Source organism: Trachypithecus francoisi, unplaced genomic scaffold, assembly GCF_009764315.1.
Source record: "Trachypithecus francoisi isolate TF-2019V2 unplaced genomic scaffold, Tfra_2.0 Lachesis_group20, whole genome shotgun sequence".
Lineage (NCBI taxonomy): Eukaryota > Metazoa > Chordata > Mammalia > Primates > Cercopithecidae > Trachypithecus > Trachypithecus francoisi.
The window spans coordinates 54396635-54417238 of record NW_022681466.1 but is presented as its reverse complement, the minus strand read 5'-3'; the positions used below and the strand labels follow the sequence as shown (position 1 = coordinate 54417238).

Genomic DNA, 20604 nt, shown 5'->3' with positions numbered 1-20604 from the left:
CTGGGCTGCAGCTACAGAAGGATAGAGTGAGGCCAGACTGGTAACTCCTGAAGGCAGATTTGTGCAAGGCTCAAAGCAGGGAGGCAGCAGGACAGGCTGGGATAAGAGTGGGTGGGCCCAACTGGGACCTGACACGTTCCACTAGGGGGAGCCACACCAGTAAGCGCTAGCGAGCACCTGGACTCCCGCCCAAAGAGGAAAACCAAGGCTCTGCGGGCTAACAGGGCTGAGCAGGGCATCTAGGAGGTTGCCAAGGGCTATGGCCCATTCTCATTTGGGGTAGAAGCGGGCACAAAGGGAGCCAATTTGAGGGTCTGGGTAAGGACAGCTCTGGTGAGGCCTCATGCTGAACTTTGACCACTGGGCTGGGTTGTGAGGTAGGCTGAGAACCTGGGTATAGGCAGATAAAAAGATGAGATAACAAGCTGAGTGTGTTCTGTGTCAACTGAGGAGGCTACAAATGCTCCATCCTGTGTGGCCTGACCTTATAATAACAAAAATAGCTTGCACATAGCACCAACCATGTTCTAATCACTTTATTTGTATTCACACATTTCATACAACTCTATAAAGAAGGTACTATTACTATCATCCCTATTTTAATAGAGAAAACAGGCGCAGAGAGGCACAGAACGATCTTCTCACGATCACTCACCTAATAAGTGATGAAGCCAGGATTTGAACTGCAGTGATCAGCATCTAGAGTCCGGGCTCATGACTTCAAGATTTTTAAGTGAAGTATCCTGAGTTTTCCAAGTTGGAAATGAATTAAAACGTATTTAAGATAGCGAGAGAGCCAATTGTGCTAAAACATAGTAGCTTGCTACCTCCGTGTTTGAGGCTTGAGGAGAGTGCACCCCAAGAGGAGCTCTACGATAAGGATAATAAGACCGTGACAGCTGACGTTTGAGGGCTTTCCATGTGCCAGGCTCCTTACAAGAACGGCCTCATTTATGTAAATATCTCCATTTTCAGATGAGGCAATTGAGCCTCGGAGCTGCCTATAGTTGCCCAGCTAGTATTTAGGGACTGCGGAGGTTGCGCTCTTGATTGAGGGACTAGGAGTGTGTTCTACATGGAAGCGGGGGACTTCGTTCCAGCAGCGCTGAAAGCCGAACGCCCCATCGGCTGCCTCTCCGCGGCAGGGTGACTTCCTTTTAGACCCCCAGCGAAGCTCCCAGCAGAACCCGCCCACCCCGCCTGCGGGTCTGGAGTAGCGCTCGCGATTGGCCCCGATCACCGCCGCGGTCCCGCCCCCTCGTTGCGGCGGTTCCGATTGGGTGAGGCTCACGAAGCTCCGCCCCCCGGTGGCCGGAGCAGCCGGAAGCTAGCATGGCGGTCGCCGGGCCCGCGGCTACAGACCTAGGTGCGGTGGGCTTCGGGTGGGAGCCTGCAGCTAGCTGATGGCAAGGGAGGAATAGCAGGGGTGGGGATTGTGGTGTGCGAGAGGTCCCGCGGACGGGGGGCTCGGGGGGCTCTTCAGAAGGGATTCCCTTCAGGCTTGGGCCGGGTCCCTTCGAACGGAGATCCCGATGAACGCGGGCCCCTAGAGGCCAGTGGTTGGGGCTTCTCCGCGTCGGAGATGGGGCCGGTACCCTAGCCCGTTTCCAACGCCTCAGTCGGTTCCCCATGCCCTCAGAGGTGGTCCGGGGCAAGCGCGCCGCCCTCTTCTTCGCTGCGGTGGCCATCGTGCTGGGGCTGCCTCTCTGGTGGAAGACCACGGAGACCTACCGGGCTTCGTTGCCTTACTCCCAGATCAGTGGACTGAATGCCCTGCAGGTGAGACTGCCGTGCGGGAGGGTCGGGGGACAGCCTCCCGGTAAGGTGGAGACTCAGTGACGGCCCTGATGCTCCTTCCTATAGCTCCGCCTCATGGTGCCTGTCACTGTCGTGTTTACGCGGGAGTCAGTGCCCCTGGACGACCAGGAGAAGCTGCCCTTCACCGTTGTGCATGAAAGAGAGATTCCTCTGAAATGTGAGTTCCTGAGGGTCAGGGCTGCCTTTCACGTGTGAGCTCAGTTCAGAGCTAAGTTGAGTGGGAGAAGCGTGGGTGTACCATAAAGGCAGTTAAAAACTATTAAAAGACCTCTCTGAATGAACAGTGTGTTTGGTCAGAAAAAAATTACTTTCAAATTCACTGTCACTAAATAGCAATTTTACTCATAAGATAGTTAGGCTACCTAATCGGAAGCAGTTGATGCCCATCAGGGTATAGGGGAGGAGATGGGATGTAGTGGAAAGAACACAGAGTTTGAAATTAAATTGGATTTGCATATAGGCCCTATTTAGTTTATTTGTTTATTAGGTTTTGAGACGGAGCCTCGCTCTGTCGCCTAGGCTGGAGTACAGTGGTGTCATCTCGGCTTCAAGCGATTCTCCTGCCTCAGCCACCAGAATAGCTGGGATTACAGGCGCGCGACACCACGCCCAACTAATTTTTGTATCTTTAGTAGAGATGGAGTTTTGCCATGTTGGCCATGCTGCTCTCGAACTCCTGACTTCAGGTGATCCGCCTGCCTCGGCCCCCCAAAGTGTTGGGATTACAGGCGTGAGCCACCGTGCCCAGCCCCTATTCAGTTTAACATTGAACACTTTACTGGGGTACTTTTTTTAGGTACCAGGAATTTAGGAATGAATAAGAAATTGATAATGGTTTCAAGACATTCATATGTAGGGGAGAAAGATAAAATAAATTACAGAAGTATACAAGAAACAGGGATTGCACTTAATAAAGAGTATTAACCAACTGGGAGGAAAGAAAGGCAGAGAAAGTTTTGAGAGATATAATTCTTAAGTCAGATTTTTAAAGGATGTGTGGGAATTCAGGTTAAATGGGAAAGGGAGGGAGAGAATTTCAGGCAGAGTGAATAGCATGAGATAGTATAAGGTTAGCTAATAGTTGTTGCTCATTGTGTGCCAGAAACTAGGTGAAGCACTTTATATGTGTTGCCTCATTTAATCCTTTCTAATGATATGATCCCCATTTTATAAATGAAGAAACTGAGGCTTAGAGAATTTAATTTGTCCAAGATCACACAGCTAGTAAGAGATGGAACTGGGATTTAAATCCAGGCCTGACTGATTCCAGTGTTCAAGCTTTTAACCAACAAACTATACTCCTGTGTGAAAGTGTGGAGGGGTGAATCAGCATATTGGGGTACCTATGAGCAGTTTTGCCTTACTGGAATGTGTAGTGAAAGACTGGGAATGACTGGAGATTTGGGCTGAGTCTAGAGCATGAGGCACCTGTGTGCCATTTACTTTTTAGTTCTTTAGCCTTGGTGAAAACATTTTTTTTTTTTTTGAGAACGGGTCTCTCTTTGTTGCCCAGGCTGGAGTATGGTGGCACGATCAGGGCCCACTGCAGCCTTGATCTATTGGGCTCAAGCGATCCTCCCACCTCAGCCCACCTGCCTCAGTAGCTGAGACTACAGCCACACACAATCACGCCCGGCTGATTTGTTTTGATATTTTTAGTAGAGACAGGGTTTTGCCATGTTGCCCAAGCTGGTCTTGAGCTCCTGGGCTCAAGTGATCAGCCTCCCAAAGTGCTGGGATTACAAGTGAGAGCCACCACACCTGGCTGGTTAAAACATTTTTTTTTTTAAAATCATATTTTGTATGGTTCAGCCTCTGTACACACACAAACTTCTTGTTTTCTTTCTTTCTTTTTTTTTTTTTGAGATGGAGTTTCACTCTTGTTGCCCAGGCTGGAGTGCAATGGCACAATCTTGGCTCACTGCAATGTCTGCCTCCTGAGTTCAAACGATTCTCCTACCTCAGCCTCTGGAGTAGCTGGGATTACAGGCGCCTGCCACCATGCCCAGCTAATTTTTTGTATTTTTAGTTGATACAGGGTTTCACCATGTTGGCTAGGCTAGGCTGGTCTGGAACTCCTGACCTCACGTGATCCAACTGCCTCAGCCTCCCAAAGTGCTGGGATTATAGGCGTGAGCCACCACGCACAGCCAAACTTCTTGTTTTCTAAACAAAAATTGGACTATCCTTCACTAGTTTGAAATTTGATTGTTTTCAGTTTATCATGGATTTCTTCATGTTTGATGACACAGTGTTCAGTAATATGGGTATAGTGTAAATGTATAGTATAGGCAACACATTTAAAGGGTGACCAAGAGTATGGAATTTGGGATCAGAGAGCTGGATTCAAGCCTCATTCTGCCACTTATTTGTGTAAATTTGAGTAAGGGAGTAAGGTTGTTAACTTCTCTAAACCTTGGTTTCCTCATCTGTTAGCCAGAAGTAGTAATAGGGTTGTTCATTTATTCGACAAGTATTTATTGTGTACCTATGTCAGATACAGTGCTAGTTACTAGAGATATAGCAGCGGAAAAAACAGACAAGAAGACAATAAAAAAGACAAAGCCAAATGTGGTGGCTCACACCTGTAATCCCAGCACTTTGGGAGGCCAAGGCAGGCAGATCACTTGAGATCAGGAGTTCAAGACCAGCCCGGCTAACATGGTGAAACCCCATCTCTACTAAAAATACAAAAATTAGCCAGGCATGGTGGTGGGTGCCTGTAATCCCAGCTACTTGGGAGGCTGAGGCAGGAGAATCGCTTGAACCTGTGGGGCGGAAGTAGCAGTGAGTCAAGATCCCACCACTGCACTCTAGCCTTGGTGACACAGACTACATCTCAAAAAAAAAAAAAAAAAAAAGACAAGTAAGTCAAATGTATGTTAGATGGTGATAGAAGAAAATTAGAGGAGGACAGGAGGAGAGGGAATTTTCTTGAGGAATGGGAGGGGATTGCAGTTTTAGATCGGGTGGACAAGGGAGGTCTAATTGAAAAGACGACATTTGAGTAAATGCCTAAAAGGCAAGGGAATAGACTATGCAGATATCTGGGGGAAGAGCATCTTGGCAGAGGGAAAAGCAAGTCTAAGGTCCTGAGTTAAGAGCAAGTGTTGTGCCTTTCAGGAGCAGTGAGAATTTCCTTGTGGCTTCACTGGGTTGAATGAGGAAGAGAGAAAGAGGAAATGAAATAAAACCAGAACAGTAGAAGGGGCTGAATCACTTAGGGCCTGGTAGGTCATTGTGAGAATTTGCATTCTAGGCTTTTATTCTAGATAAGAAGGGAAGCCATTGAAGGTTTTTTGTTTCTTTTTTATTTTTTTATTTTTTTTTTGAGACGGAGTCTCGCACTGTCGCCCAGGCTGGAGTGCAGTGGCCGGATCTCAGCTCACTGCAAGCTCCGCCTCCCGGGTTTACGCCATTCTCCCGCCTCAGCCTCCCGAGTAGCTGGGACTACAGGCGCCCGCCATCTCGCCCGGCTAATTTTTTGTATTTTTTTAGTAGAGACGGGGTTTCACCGTGTTAGCCAGGATGGTCTCGATCTCCTGACCTCGTGATCCGCCCGTCTCGGCCTCCCAAAGTGCTGGGATTACAGGCTTGAGCCACCGCGCCCGGCCTTTTGTTTCTTTTTTAAACATGACTACCATTATCATACCTAAGTTAGCAGTGATTCCTTAATATCACCTAATTCTCAGTCTGTATTTAGATCTCTCCAGTTATCTCCAAGGTATCCTTTCACAGATGGTTTGTTTCATCAGGATTAATAAGTTGCATTTGTCTTTTTGTCACTTTTATTTTATGTCAGCTCCCGCCACCCTACCCCCATACATTTCTTTCACACCATTGATTTGTTGGAGAAACCAGGTCATTTGTTTTATAGAACATCTCACATTTGGGATTTGGCAAGTAGCTTCCTCACAGTTTAATTTAACTCATTCCTCTAGCATCCATATTTCTTATAAACTGTTAGTTAGATCTAGAGGTTTGATTAAAGCCAGGTTCAATTTTTTGGATGAGAATACATTATAGCTGGTGCAGTGTACTTCCTATTGTGTTGTATCCTGTAGCACTTAATGTATCCTGTAGCACCTGTTCCATTTTGGGTGATGCAAAGATTATGTAGTGAGTTCAGGTATTGTCAGCCTGATCTCTATATTTTAGAGTTTCTCATCAACCTTTTACATGATCTTTTTAGCATCTATTTGATCGTGGAATCCGTTTCATTAGCAGTCACAAGATAGTGCTTTTTAAAATTTTTATGTTTTTTAGAGACAAGGTCTCACTCTGTCATGCAGACTGCAGTTCAGTGGCTCAATCATTGCTTACTGCAGCCTTGAAATCCTAGGCTCAGTCAGTCCGCCCACCTCAGCCTCCCAAGTAGCTAGGACTACTGGTGTGTGGCCAGGCACAGTGGCTCATGCCTCTAATCCCAGAACTTTGGGAGGCCAAGGCGGGGGATCATTTGAGGTCAGGAGTTTCAGACCAGCCTGGCAACGTAGTGAAACCTCATCTCCACTAAAAATACAAAAATTCGCTGGGTGTGGTGGTGTGCGCCTGTAGTCCCAGCTACTCCGGAGTCCAAGACGGGAGAATTGCTTGAACCTAGGAGGCGGAGGTTGCATTGAGCCAAGATTGCGCCCCTGCATTCCAGCCTGGGAGACAGAGCGAGACTCTGTCTCAAAAAAAAAAAAAAGTAGGCCGGGCGCGGTGGCTCATGCCTGTAATCCCAGCACTTTGGGAGGCTGAGGCGGGCAAATCACTTGAGGTCAGGAGTTCAAGACCAGCCTGCTCAACATGGGAAAACCCTGTCTCTACTAAAAATACAAAAATTAGCTGGGTGTGGTGGCACATGCCTGTAATCCCAGCTACTTGGGAGGCTGAGGTAGAAGAATTGCTTGAAACAGAGAGGTGGATGTTGCAGTGAGCCGGGATCCCACTGCTGTTCTCCAGTCTGGGCAACAGAGCCAGAGCCAGATAAAAAAAAAAAGAGAGAAAAAAGTAGAGAAGGGGTCCTTTCTTTTTCTTTTTTTTTTTTTTTTGAGATAGAGTCTGACACTCAGGCTGAAGTGCAGTGGCCCAATCATAGCTCACTGTAACCTTGAACTCCTGGGTTCAAGTGGTCCTCTTACCTCAGGCTCCCAAGTAGCTGGGACTATAAGAATGTGCCACTGTGCCCAGCTAATTTTTTATTTTATTTATTTATTTATTTTTTGAGACAGGGTCTCACTCTGTCACCCAGGCTGGAGTGCAGTGGTGCGATCTCAGCTCACTGCAAGCTCTGCCTCCCGGGTTTACGCCATTCTCCTGCCTCAGCCTCCTAAGTAGCTGTGATTATAGGCGCACAGCCACCATGCCTGGCTAATTTTTGTAATTTTAGTAGAGATGGGGTTTCACCATGTTGGCCAGGCTGGTCTTGAACTCCTGGCCTCAAGCAGTCTGCCTGCCTTGGCCTCCTCAAGTGCTGGGATTACAAGCGTGAGCCACTGCACCTGTCCCCAGCTAATTTTTAAATTTTTTGTAGAGACGGGGTCTCACTGTGTTCCCTGAACTGGTCTCAAACTCTTGGGCTTAACCCATTTTCCCACCTCAGACCCTAAAGTGCTGGAATTACAGGCATAAGCCACCATACCCGGCCAGATTAGTGACTTTTAGAAGTCTGTCATTTCTTCTTCCTGGAAGAAATATATGACCTGGAATTCTTTTATAAAGAAAAGAGGGGCCGGGCGCGATGTCTCAAGCCTATAATCCCAGCACTTTGGGAGGCCGAGATGGGCGGATCACGAGGTCAGGAGATCGAGACCATCCTGGCTAACACGGTGAAACCCCGTCTCTACTAAAAAATACAAAAAACTAGCCAGGCGAGGTGGCGGGCGCCTGTAGTCCCAGCTACTCAGGAGGCTGAGGCAGGAGAATGGCGTGAAACCCGGGAGGCGGAGCTTGCAGTGAGCTGAGATCCGGCCACTGCACTCCAGCCCCGGCGACAGAGCGAGGCTCCGTCTCAAAAAAAAAAAAAAAAAAAGAGGAACTTTTTCAATAAATTTTAGGTTTAGCTTGTCAAGTTTCAGAAGGCAAAAAATCCCTTCGGGATTGCCTTACACTTATAGATTAATTTGGGGAGAGTTGGCATCTTTATAATATTTAGTCTTTATAATATGACATCTTTATAATATTCATCTAGGGGCCTTGTATGCTTTTCCATTTTATTCAGATATTTTATGTCCTTCAGTAAAGTCTTTGAAGTTTTCTTCTTATAGTTTTATACATTTATTCCTGGGTATTTTTATACTTTCATTGTTAATGTGATTGAGGTTTTAAAAGATGTTTCTAATTGGATATTGCTGGTATTTATGCAGGTATTGATTCTTGCATATTCTTGTATCTAGTCACCTTATTGAATGGTTACTAGTTCTAATAGTTTTTCAGTTGGTTCTCTTTGATTTTCTTGAGAAATAATTATGCTACTTCAAAGTGGCCATTTTATCTGTTTTTTTCCGATAGTTACAAGTTTTCTTTCTCTTTCTTCACATATTACATTGGTAAAGAACTTCAGAAAGAACAATACTGAATAACAATGAGAATAGAGGAGATAGCAGTAATCCTTGTTTTATTACTAACTTTAAAGAATTATGTTTAATGTTTTGTCATTAACTGTGTGGTTTTTTATTTTTAATTTTTTTTGAGACAAGATCTGGTTCTATTGTCCTGGCTAGAGTGCAGTGGTGCGATCTCAGGTCACTGCAACCTCTGCCTCCCAGGCTCAAGTCATCCTCCCACCTCAACCTCCTAAGTAGTTGGGACTACAGGCGTGCACTACCATACCTAGCTTTTTTTTTGTTTGTTTGCTTTTAAGATGGAGTTTTGCTCTTGTTGCCCAGGCTGGAGTGCAATGGTGTGATCTTGGCTCACTGCAGCCTCCACCTTCTGGGTTCAAGCGATTCTCCTGCCTAAGCTTCCCGAGTAGCTACCACCACACCCAGCTAATTTTTTGTATTTTTAGTAGAGACGGGGTTTCATCATGTTGGCCAGGCTGGTCTCGAACTCCTGACATCAGGTGATCCACCCGCCTTGGCCTCCCAAAGTGCTGGGATTACAGGTGTGAGCCACCATGTCTGGCACATACCTGGCTAATTTTTGTATTTTTGTAGAGATGGGGTTTCGTCATGTTGCCCAGGCTGATCTCCATCATGAGATCAAGGGATCCGCCTGCCTCAGCCTCCCAAAGTGCTGGGATTACAAGCATGAGCCACCGTGCCCAGCCTGTGTGTTTTGTTTTTTATCGGGAACGTTCACTGAATTTAATTATTTTGGGGCAGTGATTGGAATGACCATATGGTTTTTCTCCTTTTGCCTATCAATGTAATGACTATTGAAATAGATTTCCCAGTGGGAAGACACTTCAAGCTGAAGGACCAGTGTGTGCAGAGGTGAAGGCAAGAGCTGGGGCAGATGGGAGAAAAGGGTGTCATGTGTTTGATATCATCTATGCAGAAATCATTAGAGTTGGCTGCAGCTGTTTGGTCTTTTTCTGTAAACAGCCGTCTTGCTGTCCTCAGATGCTGGACAGTGTTAGGTCTGGGAAGGTGAGCAGAGGCCTGATGCTTGCCCTTTTCATCATGCTACTTCTTAACCCTCCCAGACAAAATGAAAATCAAATGCCGTTTCCAGAAGGCCTATCGGAGGGCTTTGGACCATGAGGAGGAGGCCCTGTCATCGGGTAGTGTACAAGGTAAGGGAAGGGATGAGCACACCATTTTAATGTGAAGCTGTCTTTTTCCTTCTGATCTCTAAGTGCATAGTTCCCATACTTTGGCTTACCTCCAATACCTCTCTGGGAATGCTGGGAATGAGGAACTGTGGGATTCAGCCCAGTCCACTGAGGGCCAGAGAGGTTGATTGGCTTACCCAAGCCTGACCACTGTGTCAGCTGAATGTGAGTGAAGGGGTAGGTTAGGCATTCTGTGGGGTGGAGGGAGATGGAATGGTGTTTTGCTCTTGGTGTACCACCTGTTCTTGTCCCCAGAGGCAGAAGCCATGTTAGATGAGCCTCAGGAACAAGCGGAGGGCTCCCTGACTGTGTATATGATCTCTGAACACTCCTCACTTCTTCCCCAGGTAGGGTAACAGAGAGGCTGCAACTTTGCCTTATCCCTTCAGCTCGTGGACTCCTGGGTCACCTCCTTCTTGGATCATTGCTACCCATTTCTTCCATTTGCTACAGAAAAGTCTCCATTTTTTTTGTTTGAGATGGAGTCTTGCTCTGTTGCCCAGGCTGGAGTGCAGTGGCAGGATCTCGGCTCACTGCAGTCTCTGCCTCCCGGGTTCAAGTGATTCTCCTGCCTCAACCTTCTGAGTACCTGGGATTACAGGCATGTGCCACCATGCCTGGCTAATTTTTTTATTTTTTGTAGAGACGGGGTTTCACCATGTTGGTCAGGCTGGTCTCGAACTCCTGACCTTGTGATCCACCTGCCTCAGCCTCCCAAAGTGCTGAGATTACAGGCGTGAGCCGCACCCAGCCTCCACATATTTTTAATAAAGAATGCTGGCTGGAGCCAGGCGCGGTGGCTCACGCCTGTAATCCCAGCACTTTGGGAGGCCGAGGCGGGCGGATCACAAGGTCAGGAGATCGAGACCACGGTGAAACCTCGTCTCTACTAAAAATACAAAAAACTAGCCAGGCGAGGTGGCGGGTGCCTGTAGTCCCAGCTACTCGGGAGGCTGAGGCAGGAGAATGGCGTGAACCCGGGAGGCGGAGCTTGCAGTGAGCCGAGATTGCGCCACTGCACTCCAGCCTGGGCAACAGAGCGAGACTCTGTCTCAAAAAAAAAAAAAAAAATTGGGGGACCGAGACGGGCGGATCACGAGGTCAGGAGATCGAGACCATCCTGGCTAACACGATGAAACCCCGTCTCTACTAAAAATACAAAAAACTAGCCGGGCGAGGTGGCGGGCGCCTGTAGTCCCAGCTACTCGGGTGGCTGAGGCAGGAGAATGGTGTGAACCCGGGAGGCGGAGCTTGCAGTGAGCTGAGATCTGGCCACCGCACTCCAGCCTGGGTGACAGAGCAAGACTCCGTCTCAAAAAAAAAAAAAAAAAAAAAGAATGCTGGCTGGTGGGTCTGGTGGCTCACACTGTAATCCCAGGACTTTGGGAGGCTGAGGCAGGCAGTTTGCTTGAACTCAAGGGTTCAAGACCAGCCTAGGCAACATGGCAAAACCCCATCTCTACAAAAAATAAAAAAAAAATAGCTGGATGTGGTAGTCCCAGTTACTTTTGGAGGCTGAGGCAGGGGGATCACTTGAGCCCAGGAGATGGAGGTTGCAGTGAGCTAATATCATGCCACTATACTCCCCATCTCTACTAACAATACAAGAATTGGCCGGCCATGGTGGTGCGTACCTGTAATCCCAGCACTTTGGGGGGCTGAGGTGGGTGGATCACCTGAGGTCAGGAGTTCGAGACTAGCCTGGTCAACATGGTGAAACCCCATCTCTACGAAAAACACAAAAATTAGCCGGGCATGGTGATGGGTGCCTGTAGTTCCAGCTACTCGGGAGACTGAGGCAGGAGAATCACTTGAACCCAGGAGGCAGAGGTTGCAGTGAGCCGAGATAGTGCCACTGCACTCCAGCCTGGGCGACAGAGCGAGACTCTGTCTCAAAAAAAGTTTATAATCAAACATTTAATTTTTATAAAAAGACTAAAGAAAATGTTAATGAACATCCCCATCCCCACCCCCAACTCACAAACTGCAGTGCAGTAGCACAATGTGTACTTCCATGGTTATATTCCATTCCCTTTCAGCCCAAGGCAACCAGATTTTGTGTGTGTAATTTTCTTGCTTTTCCTTAGAGTTTGATCACATATGTTGTATCTCTGTAAACAGTGTATTTAATTTTATATTTTTGAATTTATATAAATGGTGGAATATAGCACATGTTCCTCTGCCACTTTTATTTTGTTCAACATTTATAGTTGAGAGAATCATCCATAATTATATAGTTGAATCTATGCATCATTGTATAAACATAAACGTAATTTATCCATTCTACTGCTTGTGGACATTTGGATTATTTCTATGTTTTACTGCTAGAAATAATGCTATTGTGAATACTTGTTTCTTTGCCATGTGCCATTTTTATATCAGACTCTCCAGTTGTCAGTTTATTCTGCTTTTCTTGCTCAGTATGCCATCTCTGAGTTTCCATTTCACCATTTGACCAGCCCCCAAAGAGTTAGATGCTGCCTGGACCCACGTCTACTGGGAAAGAGAAGGGAATGGAAACAAATGAAAACAGTCAACGTATACTCATAGCTCAGAAATGCTGAATTAATAGCTCATGAATCTCAAGAGAGGTGCAAACCTGTTGGTCACTGGCAAAGGGGCAGATTCGAAATAATAGGAGCCAGGGTGCTTTTCGGCTTTCTTTTCTGAGCCGTGGGCATTCTGTCCCTTGCTCACCCCCACAGGACATGATGAGCTACATTGGGCCCAAGAGGACAGCAGTGGTACGGGGGATAATGCACCGGGAGGCCTTTAACATCATTGGCCGCCGCATAGTCCAGGTGGCCCAGGCCATGTCTTTGACTGAGGACGTGCTTGCTGCTGCTCTGGCTGACCACCTTCCAGAGGACAAGTGGAGCGCTGAGAAGAGGCGGCCTCTCAAGTCCAGCTTGGGTAGGGACCAGGCTTTGCCACAGGAAGGAAGAGGAAATGAATTACGTGGGGCAGGAGGGAAATCTGCATGCCAGCTTCTTTCTCCTTTCTTCTCTAGTCTCATTTTTTTTCTTATTTATTTTATGTTATTATTATTATTTTATTTATTTATTTATTTATTTTTGAGACGGAGTCTCACTCTGTTGCCTGGGCTGGAGTGCAGTGGCGCGATATAGGCTCACTGCAAGCTCCACCTCCCGGGTTCACGCCATTCTCCTGCCTCAGCCTCCTAGGTAGCTTGGACTACAGGCTCCCAGCTAATTTTTTTGTATTTTTAGTAGAGACAGGGTTTCACTGTGTTAGCCAGGATGGTCTTGATCTCCTGACCTCATGGTCTGCCTACCTTGACCTCCCAAAGTGCTGGGATTATAGGCATGAGCCACCACACCTGGCCTATTTTTTTTTTTTTTTTCGTTTGTTTGAGACAGAGTCTTGGTCTGTTGCCTAGACTGGAGTGCAGTGGTGCGATCTTGGCTCACCACAACCTCTGCTTGCCAGGTTCAAGCGATTCTGCCTCCTCAGCTACCTGAGTAGGTGAGGTGCATGCCATCATGTCTGGCTAATTTTTGTATTTTTATTTTTATTTTTTATTTTTTGAGATGGAGCCTCCTGTCATCCAGGCTGGAGTGCAGTGACGCGATCTCGTCTCACTGCAACCTCTGCATCCCGGGTTCAAGCGATTCTCCTGCCCCAGCCTCCTGAACAGTTGGGATTACAGGCGCCCACTACCACGCCCAGCTAATTTTTGTATTTTTAGTAGAGTCGGGGTTTCACCATGTTGACCAGGCTGGTCTTGAACTCCTGACCTCAAGTGATCTTCCTGCCTCGGCCTCCCAAGGTGCTGGGATTACAGCGTGAGCCACCACGCCCGGCCGATACTTGTATTTTTAGTAGAGATGGGGTTTCTCCATGATGGCCAGGCTGGTCTTGAACTCCTGGCCTCAAGCGATCCGTCTGCCTCAGTCTCCCAAGGTGCTGGGATTACAGACGTGAGCCACAGTGCCTGGCAGCTTTTTCTTACTCAGTGTTCCTTATCCCAGTTTTGGCCTCCTTTTGGTTCCATAATGGAAAGCGGCCCCATTCCAGAGGAGAAACAAGTTCAGCTCAGCTGGGAGTACAGGTGACCCCTTTTCACAAGAGTCTCTGACTTCCCTGACTTCTGTTTCTGTAGGCTATGAGATCACCTTCAGTTTACTCAACCCAGACCCCAAGTCCCATGACGTCCACTGGGACATTGAGGGAGCTGTCCGGCGCTATGTGCAACCTTTCCTGAATGCCCTCAGCGCTGCTGGCAACTTCTCTGTGGACTCTCAGGTGAGACCGGGAGCAAGTTGAGGAGTCCTTTTCAGCGTCCATACATATTTACAAGTGCAGTCCGTTCCTCCATCTCTTAGAGCTTGCTGATTTGCTAGGAATTTCCTGTGTGTATATGTATGTGAGTGTCATAAGGGCAGGTACTGGGGGTGTGTGTGTGCCCTCGTCTGTGTCCATCCATCTATTGAGGGCAGATTCTAGTGTCTCTACCTCCTTGGCATTCAGTTGAAGGAATTTGTCCGTGCTTGTTAACAAACCACCTTCCTATGGCTCCCTCTAGACCTGTACTCGCCAGTTGTGCTTAGATGTTAATGCCATGACCCATCCTTTTTTTTTAATTTTTTTTTGAGACAGAGTCTTGTTCTATTGCCAGGCTGCTGGAGTGCAGTGGCGCGATCTCAGCTCACTGCAACCTCCGCCTCCCGGGTTCAAGTGATTCTCCTGACTCAGCCTCCTGAGTAGCTGGGATTACAGGTACGTGCCACCATGCCCAGCTGATTTTTGTATTTTTAGTAGAGACGGGGTTTCATCATGTTGGCCAGGATGGTCTCGATCTTTTGACCTCGTGATCCGCCTGCCTTGGCCTCCCAAAGTGCTGGGATTACAGGCCTGAGTGACGGAGCCCAGCAGAGCCATTCTTAAGGAATTTAGTTTTTAGAAAAAAAGCTTCCTGAAATTTGTTATTGTGGTAACAATAAAGATGTGAAGGGCCGGGTGCGGCGGCTCACGCCTATAATCCCAGCACTTCGGGAGGCTGAGGCAGGCGGATCACGAGGTTAGGAGATTGAGACCATTCTGGCCAACATGATGAAACCCCATCTCTACAAACATGTAAAAATTAGCTGGGCATGGTGGCGCGCACCTGTAGTCCCAGCTTCTCGGGAGGCTGAGGCAGGAGAATCGCTTGAACCCAGGAGGCGGAGTTTGCAGTGAGCCGAGATCACACCACTGCACTCCAGCCTGGCAACAGAGTGAGACTCCGTCTCCAAAAAAAAAAAAAAATGTGAAGAATGTAGCTTTCTGTATCACGCTGTGTCCTTGTAGAGAAAACACGTGGGAGAAATTTTTATCAGGTCTTCCTAGTGGGAGTAATTGCTTCTGAATAACTGGCTTGATTTGATCTCGTAGACACTGAATTATGCTGTTCTTTGTTTCTCTCTTTGTGTAGACTGTTAGGAAACCTGGTAAAATACGTGGCTTTTAAAGCATGTATTTAGTTTATTCACTTTACCCTTGGCTTTGCTATTTTCTTCTACAACTATTTTCTCTCAGCCCTGGTTTTGTCTCTTATATGTTGCCTTGTCCTGATTGTGTCTTTTTTAAGGCTCCTCAAATCTTTTTTGGGAGAAAGTAGAATGTAAATCTAAACAAAGTAACCACTCCCTCTTTCCTCTGCAGATTCTTTACTATGCAATGTTGGGGGTGAACCCCCGCTTTGACTCAGCTTCCTCCAGCTACTATTTGGACATGCACAACCTCCCCCATGTCATCAACCCAGTGGAGTCCCGGCTGGGTGAGCACCTAAGGATGAGGGTTTTTCTTTTCTGCCAGTCTAGGGAGGGACCCTAACGGCTCAGCTGTGGGGGGGGACGGGAGTTGGAGGTGGATTATATACAGTGACGGTTCCCAGGTTGGGTTGGTCTGAGGAGACTGCAGAGATTGAGGCTCCTTTTTTCCTCTTCTTGAGACAAGGCCTTGCTCTGTTGCCCAGTCTAAAGTGCAGTGGCACAGTCATGGCTCACTGCAGCCTCTAACTCCTGGACTCAAGTGGTCCTCCCACTTCAGCCTCTTGAGTAGCTAGAACTATAGGCATGTGCCACTACACTAGGCTAATTTTCAAAATTTTTTTTAGAGACAGGATCTCACTGTGTTGCCTATGCTGGTCTTGAACTCCCCTCGAGTGATCTTCCCACTCCAGCCCCCTAAAATGCTGAGATTATAGGCATGAGCCACAATGCCTGAGCCCTAGGTTCCTTTTTCATGATGCTCTGTTGATATCTCCATCTTCACACCTATCATATCCAAAAGCATTTATTAAACATGATTCCCAGCACTTTTTACAAATGAATGGCTAGACTGGGTCTATCTCCCTAAAAGCCATCTAGGAGAGAGGCTGTCACACACATAGGAAAGACAACAGCAAAAGTACTTGAGGGCAGAATTTGAATCAACAGTTCTGCTGATTGAGGTTGAATAACCTTGAAGCTAGTATTATAGTTTTTCATTTTTTGGGTGGAAACTAGGAAGAGGAAGTGTGACTAAGAACTGTAACACAGGCAAACCAAAGTGAATATATCTAATTGTGGAATCTCAGACACCAGAGGCAGGCTAGTGTGGCCTGAGGATTGTTAGGGGGTGGCATGTGAGGCCTTAGAAAATTCCTCCATTCATTTATTCATTCAGCAAACATTGACTGAGGGACTACCTTATGACAGTGCTGAGTAGAGAAGAGAAGGGCTTTTCAGGCAAAGGGAACTGTGAGCTTAGATGCAGAAGAGTGAGAGAGCATAGATATTCAGGAAGCTCAGAGTAGTTTAGTGTGGCTGAAATGTGAGTGAGTGACCAAAGATGAAGCTGGTAAGGCAGGCAGGAGCCAGATCATAAAGGGCCATGTTAAGGACTTTGAACTTGAACCTAATGTGGGTGGCTAGCCATTGAAGGATATTAAGCGGGGGACTGACATAAGGTCAGATTTCTGGTTTGCATAAAGCTATCTGTAGTAATATGGGTACATGGTGGGAGTGGCCAAGAAAGCTGTCTTAGACAGTCAAGGGGCCTTTGAGGAGGGAAAATCCAGGGGTGTTTTGGAGCTAAGGACTGTGTTTCCATCTGTGTGGCACATCTCGGGAGAGCATTCTGAAGCCCTTTACTAGAAACACCCTGGACAGGAGGATATCCTAGTGATTGTTAGTTGGGGAATCAGTCCCAGAGTGAGTGACCAGCAAGTTAGAGGCTGACCTGGGACTAAGGTCCAGGTCCAGCATGTTTTGATATTCTGCTTTCCCTTGTCTTTACACCACAGGATCCAGTGCTGCCTCCTTGTACCCTGTGCTCAACTTTCTACTCTACGTGCCTGAGCTTGCACACTCACCGCTGTACATTCAGGACAAGGATGGTGCTCCAGTGGCCACCAATGCCTTCCACAGTCCTCGCTGGGGGGGCATTATGGTAATTGTCACACTACGCAGACCTCAGAGCCTATGCTTCTAGGACAGGCAGGTGTCCCTGAAACTGTGTTCCTTCTGTTTTCCTTCTGGTGTATTCCATGGCCCAGCCTGTGGGAGGGGCAGGCACCAGGGAGGTGAGGGTGCCATGTGCTCATGCCCCTCTTCTGTGGGCCTCACTTTTGTTTCTGCCAGTGTTTTCTATACTATGACCCTTTGGCCTTACCTAGGATCATTCTGTGTCCATCTTAGATCTTGGCCTTATTTGTGGGAGTCTTGCAAGATTGGGAACCTTGTCTCGCTTGTTAGACTGGACGTTTCTCATGGGGGAGAATTCTAAAATGGGATAAGAAAAGAATATGTTCTACAGGACTTTCAAGGGGTTAATTGGGATAATGTATTTAATGCTCCCCGTAGTAGGTACTCAAAAAATATTAGCTATACCATGAGGTTTGTAGCTTCTAAAGAGCAGAGACTATGTCTTCCTTTTATCTCCAGAGTTCCTAGGGCAGAGCTGTACATGGGCCTGGTATGATGTTATGGCAATCTCATTCCCCCTTTCAGGTATATAATGTCAACTCCAAAACCTATAATGCCTCAGTGCTGCCAGTGAGAGTCGAGGTGGACATGGTGCGAGTGATGGAGGTGTTCCTGGCACAGTTGCGGTGAGGTCCTGGATGATCCACTTGGGGACACAGTTTCCTTGGCTGTAGAGGGGAGCTGCAAAGTGGAATCAAGTCTTACCTGGCAGAGATATCTTGGCTGTGCCTACAGCCCCAGGGATGTCTAAGGGATATCTAAGGGATATTTCTAAGGATCCCATCATCCTTCTTCTAAGAAGGACTAGTAGGTAACAAAACTCTTTTTTTTTTTTGAGACGGAGTCTCACTCTGTCGCCCAGGCTGGAGTGCAGTGGCGCGATCTTGGCTCACTGCACCCTCTGCCTCCCAGGTTCAAGCAGTTCTCTGCCTCAACCTCCTGAGTAGGTGGGACTACAGGCACCTGCCACCACACCCTACTAATTTTTTGTATTTTTAGTAGAGACGGGGTTTCACCATCTTGGCCAGGCTGGTCTTGAACTCCTGACCTCATGATCCACCCACCTTGGCCTCCCAAAGTGCTGGGATTACAGGCGTGAGCCACAGTGCCTGGCCAACAAAACCAGTTTTAAGAAAAATAGATTCATGAATGTCTGGTCCATGGAGTGTGATTAGGGCTGCTTGAGAAAAGAACTGTTAATTCTTGTGCTGCCTGATGGATTGAGAGTGACTGTCTGAGGCTTTATGTTGAGGATTCTAAGGCTGTATCTGGGCTCATTAGGAAAGAGTGTTCTTCTGATTGACTAGCAGTGTCTGTCACAGATGCAGGCTTAGAGAAGCACAGCACATGTGCCTTGGCAAAGGCAGTCCTGGATCATCCCTTAATGCTAAGTCTCATTGGCCCCATTTGTTCAAAGAGAGGGTAGAGAAGGTGAAAGGATTAAACTAAGTTAGTGTTATCAGAAGTATTTTAGCTATGGAACCTTTTTTTAAAAAACAAGATCTTGGAAGTCTAATGTAGAAACAGGTAAAAGCAGAAACACCGGTTGAAGCAGGGTTTGAGGCCAATTTGCTTGGTGTTGCCACTTATGCCCCTAAGACCCTGAGGTACTTCCCTTTAACCCCTATGGTTCTGGATAAGATTGAAAATCACTGGTTTAGGACAGATATTTGAGAAATCTTAGCCATCGTCTCCCACCCTGTGGTCTCAGCCACCTTGATCTTACTCCGATGTTCCTACAGGTTGCTTTTTGGGATTGCTCAGCCTCAGGTGCCTCCAAAATGCCTGCTTTCAGGGCCTAAGAGTGAAGGGCTAATGACCTGGGAGCTAGACCGGCTGCTCTGGGCTCGGTCAGTGGAGAATCTGGCCACAGCCACCACCACCCTCACCTCCCTGGCACAGCTTCTGGGCAAGATCAGCAACATTGTCATTAAGGACGATGTGGCATCTGAGGTAAGCGGGCAGGGGATGGATTCTGCAGCTTGGGACTGGAGTAGTCAGAGAGGGCCAGAGTGTGGTGAGACCAGAGAGCCTGTAAAGTCCACGGTATGTGTGGGCTTGCCATCTTTAGTGTCCCAGCCTTCCTCTAGACAGCAGTACCAGCCCCCCAGCAGGAGTGCAGATGACAGTGCGAGGTTTCAAGCTGACCTTAGGAAAATAAACCATATCCCTTTAGACAGACTTCCATAGATACTGGATGAACTCCAGGCATCTTCCTCAATAGATGGAAAGCACAGTAAGGCCCAGCACCCTTTCCACCAGTGCCTAGAACTTACTGGTATACCCTCTTATCCCTTCTGCTTCCTAGGTGTACAGGGCTGTAGCTGCAGTCCAGAAGTCGGCAGAAGAGTTGGCCTCTGGGCACCTGGCATCTGCCTTTGTCGCCAGCCAGGAAGCTGTGACGTCCTCTGAGCGTGCCTTTTTTGACCCGTCACTCCTCCACCTCCTTTATTTCCCTGATGACCAGAAATTTGCCATCTACATCCCACTCTTCCTGCCTATGGCTGTGCCCATCCTCCTGTCCCTGGTCAAGATCTTCCTGGAGACCCACAAGTCCTGGAAAAAGCCCGAGAAGACAGACTGAGCAGGGCAGCTCCTCCACAGGAAGCCTTCCTTTTTGGCCAAGGTGGGCGGTCTTAGATTGAGAGGCACGTACATGGGGCCTGCCGGAATGACTTAAATATTTGTCTCCAGTCTCCACTATTGGCTCTCCAGCAACCAAAGTACAACACTCCAAGATGGGTTCATCTTTTCTTCCTTTCCCATTCCCCTGGCTCAGTCCTCCTCCACCACCAGGGGCCTCAAAAGGCACATCATCCGGGTCTCTTTATCTTGTTTGATAAGGCTGCTCCCTGTCTCCCTCTGTGGCATGGACTGTTCTTTTGCCCCATTTCTCAACATAGCACACTCATGCACTGAGAGGAGGGAGCATTATGGGAAAGTCCCTCCCTTCCACTCTTCTCTCTAACCCCTGTGGGTGAGCCCTAGTCCCTGCCGTCATGAAGGAGTCAGGCATTGGTCACCTCTGGGACCTTCTCCCTCACTCCCCTCCCTCCTAGCTGGCTTTGTCTGTCAGGTATAGTCTGGTGGAAGTCCAGGAGGCAGCAGCTCAGGACGTGGTGCTGGGTGTGTGTGTGTGTGTCAGAGGTTCCAGAAAGTTCCAGATTTGGAATCAAAGAGTCCTGAATTCAAATCCTTGTTTGCACTTATTGTCTGGAGAGCTTTGGATAAGCTGTTGAATCTCTCTGAGCCTCAGTTTTTCGTTCATTCAAATGGCACTGATGATGTCTCCCTTACAAGGTGGTTGTGAGGATTAAATGTGATCAGCATGTAAAGTGTCTGGTGTATATTAGGCTCTTAATAAACACTGGCTGAATATGAATTGGAATGATACCAAGTCTGAGCTCTCCTCTTTCTGTATTCACTGGTAAGTAACAGTTTCCTGGTGTTGTCCTCCTGTGCCCACAGGTCCACTTTGCTTCCACGTGGCCATGTGCCTTTCCTAGCTGGATTGCCCAAGGCTGTTAGCATCTGCTTTTTACCTGAGATACTAAT

General features: G+C 47.6%; 1 protein-coding gene across 2 annotated transcripts; it reads left to right on the top strand.

Moving 5' to 3' along the window:
* The first annotated feature begins 736 nt into the window (after positions 1-736).
* On the top strand, positions 737-20442 carry PIGS (phosphatidylinositol glycan anchor biosynthesis class S). 2 transcript variants are annotated; one of them, XM_033181796.1, is made up of 12 exons: positions 737-1366; positions 1640-1779; positions 1864-1975; positions 9452-9541; positions 9836-9927; positions 12286-12493; positions 13704-13846; positions 15245-15359; positions 16869-17014; positions 17575-17675; positions 18792-19002; positions 19358-20442. In XM_033181796.1, the coding sequence occupies exons 1-12, from the start codon at positions 1333-1335 to the stop codon at positions 19631-19633; spliced, it is 1668 nt and encodes a 555-aa protein (XP_033037687.1). In that variant the 5' UTR covers positions 737-1332; the 3' UTR covers positions 19634-20442. The 2 variants fall into 2 exon arrangements, with proteins under 2 accessions (XP_033037687.1, XP_033037688.1); XM_033181797.1 differs by lacking the exon at positions 1640-1779 and having other exon boundaries at positions 1301-1366.
* The last annotated feature ends 162 nt before the right edge of the window (positions 20443-20604 follow it).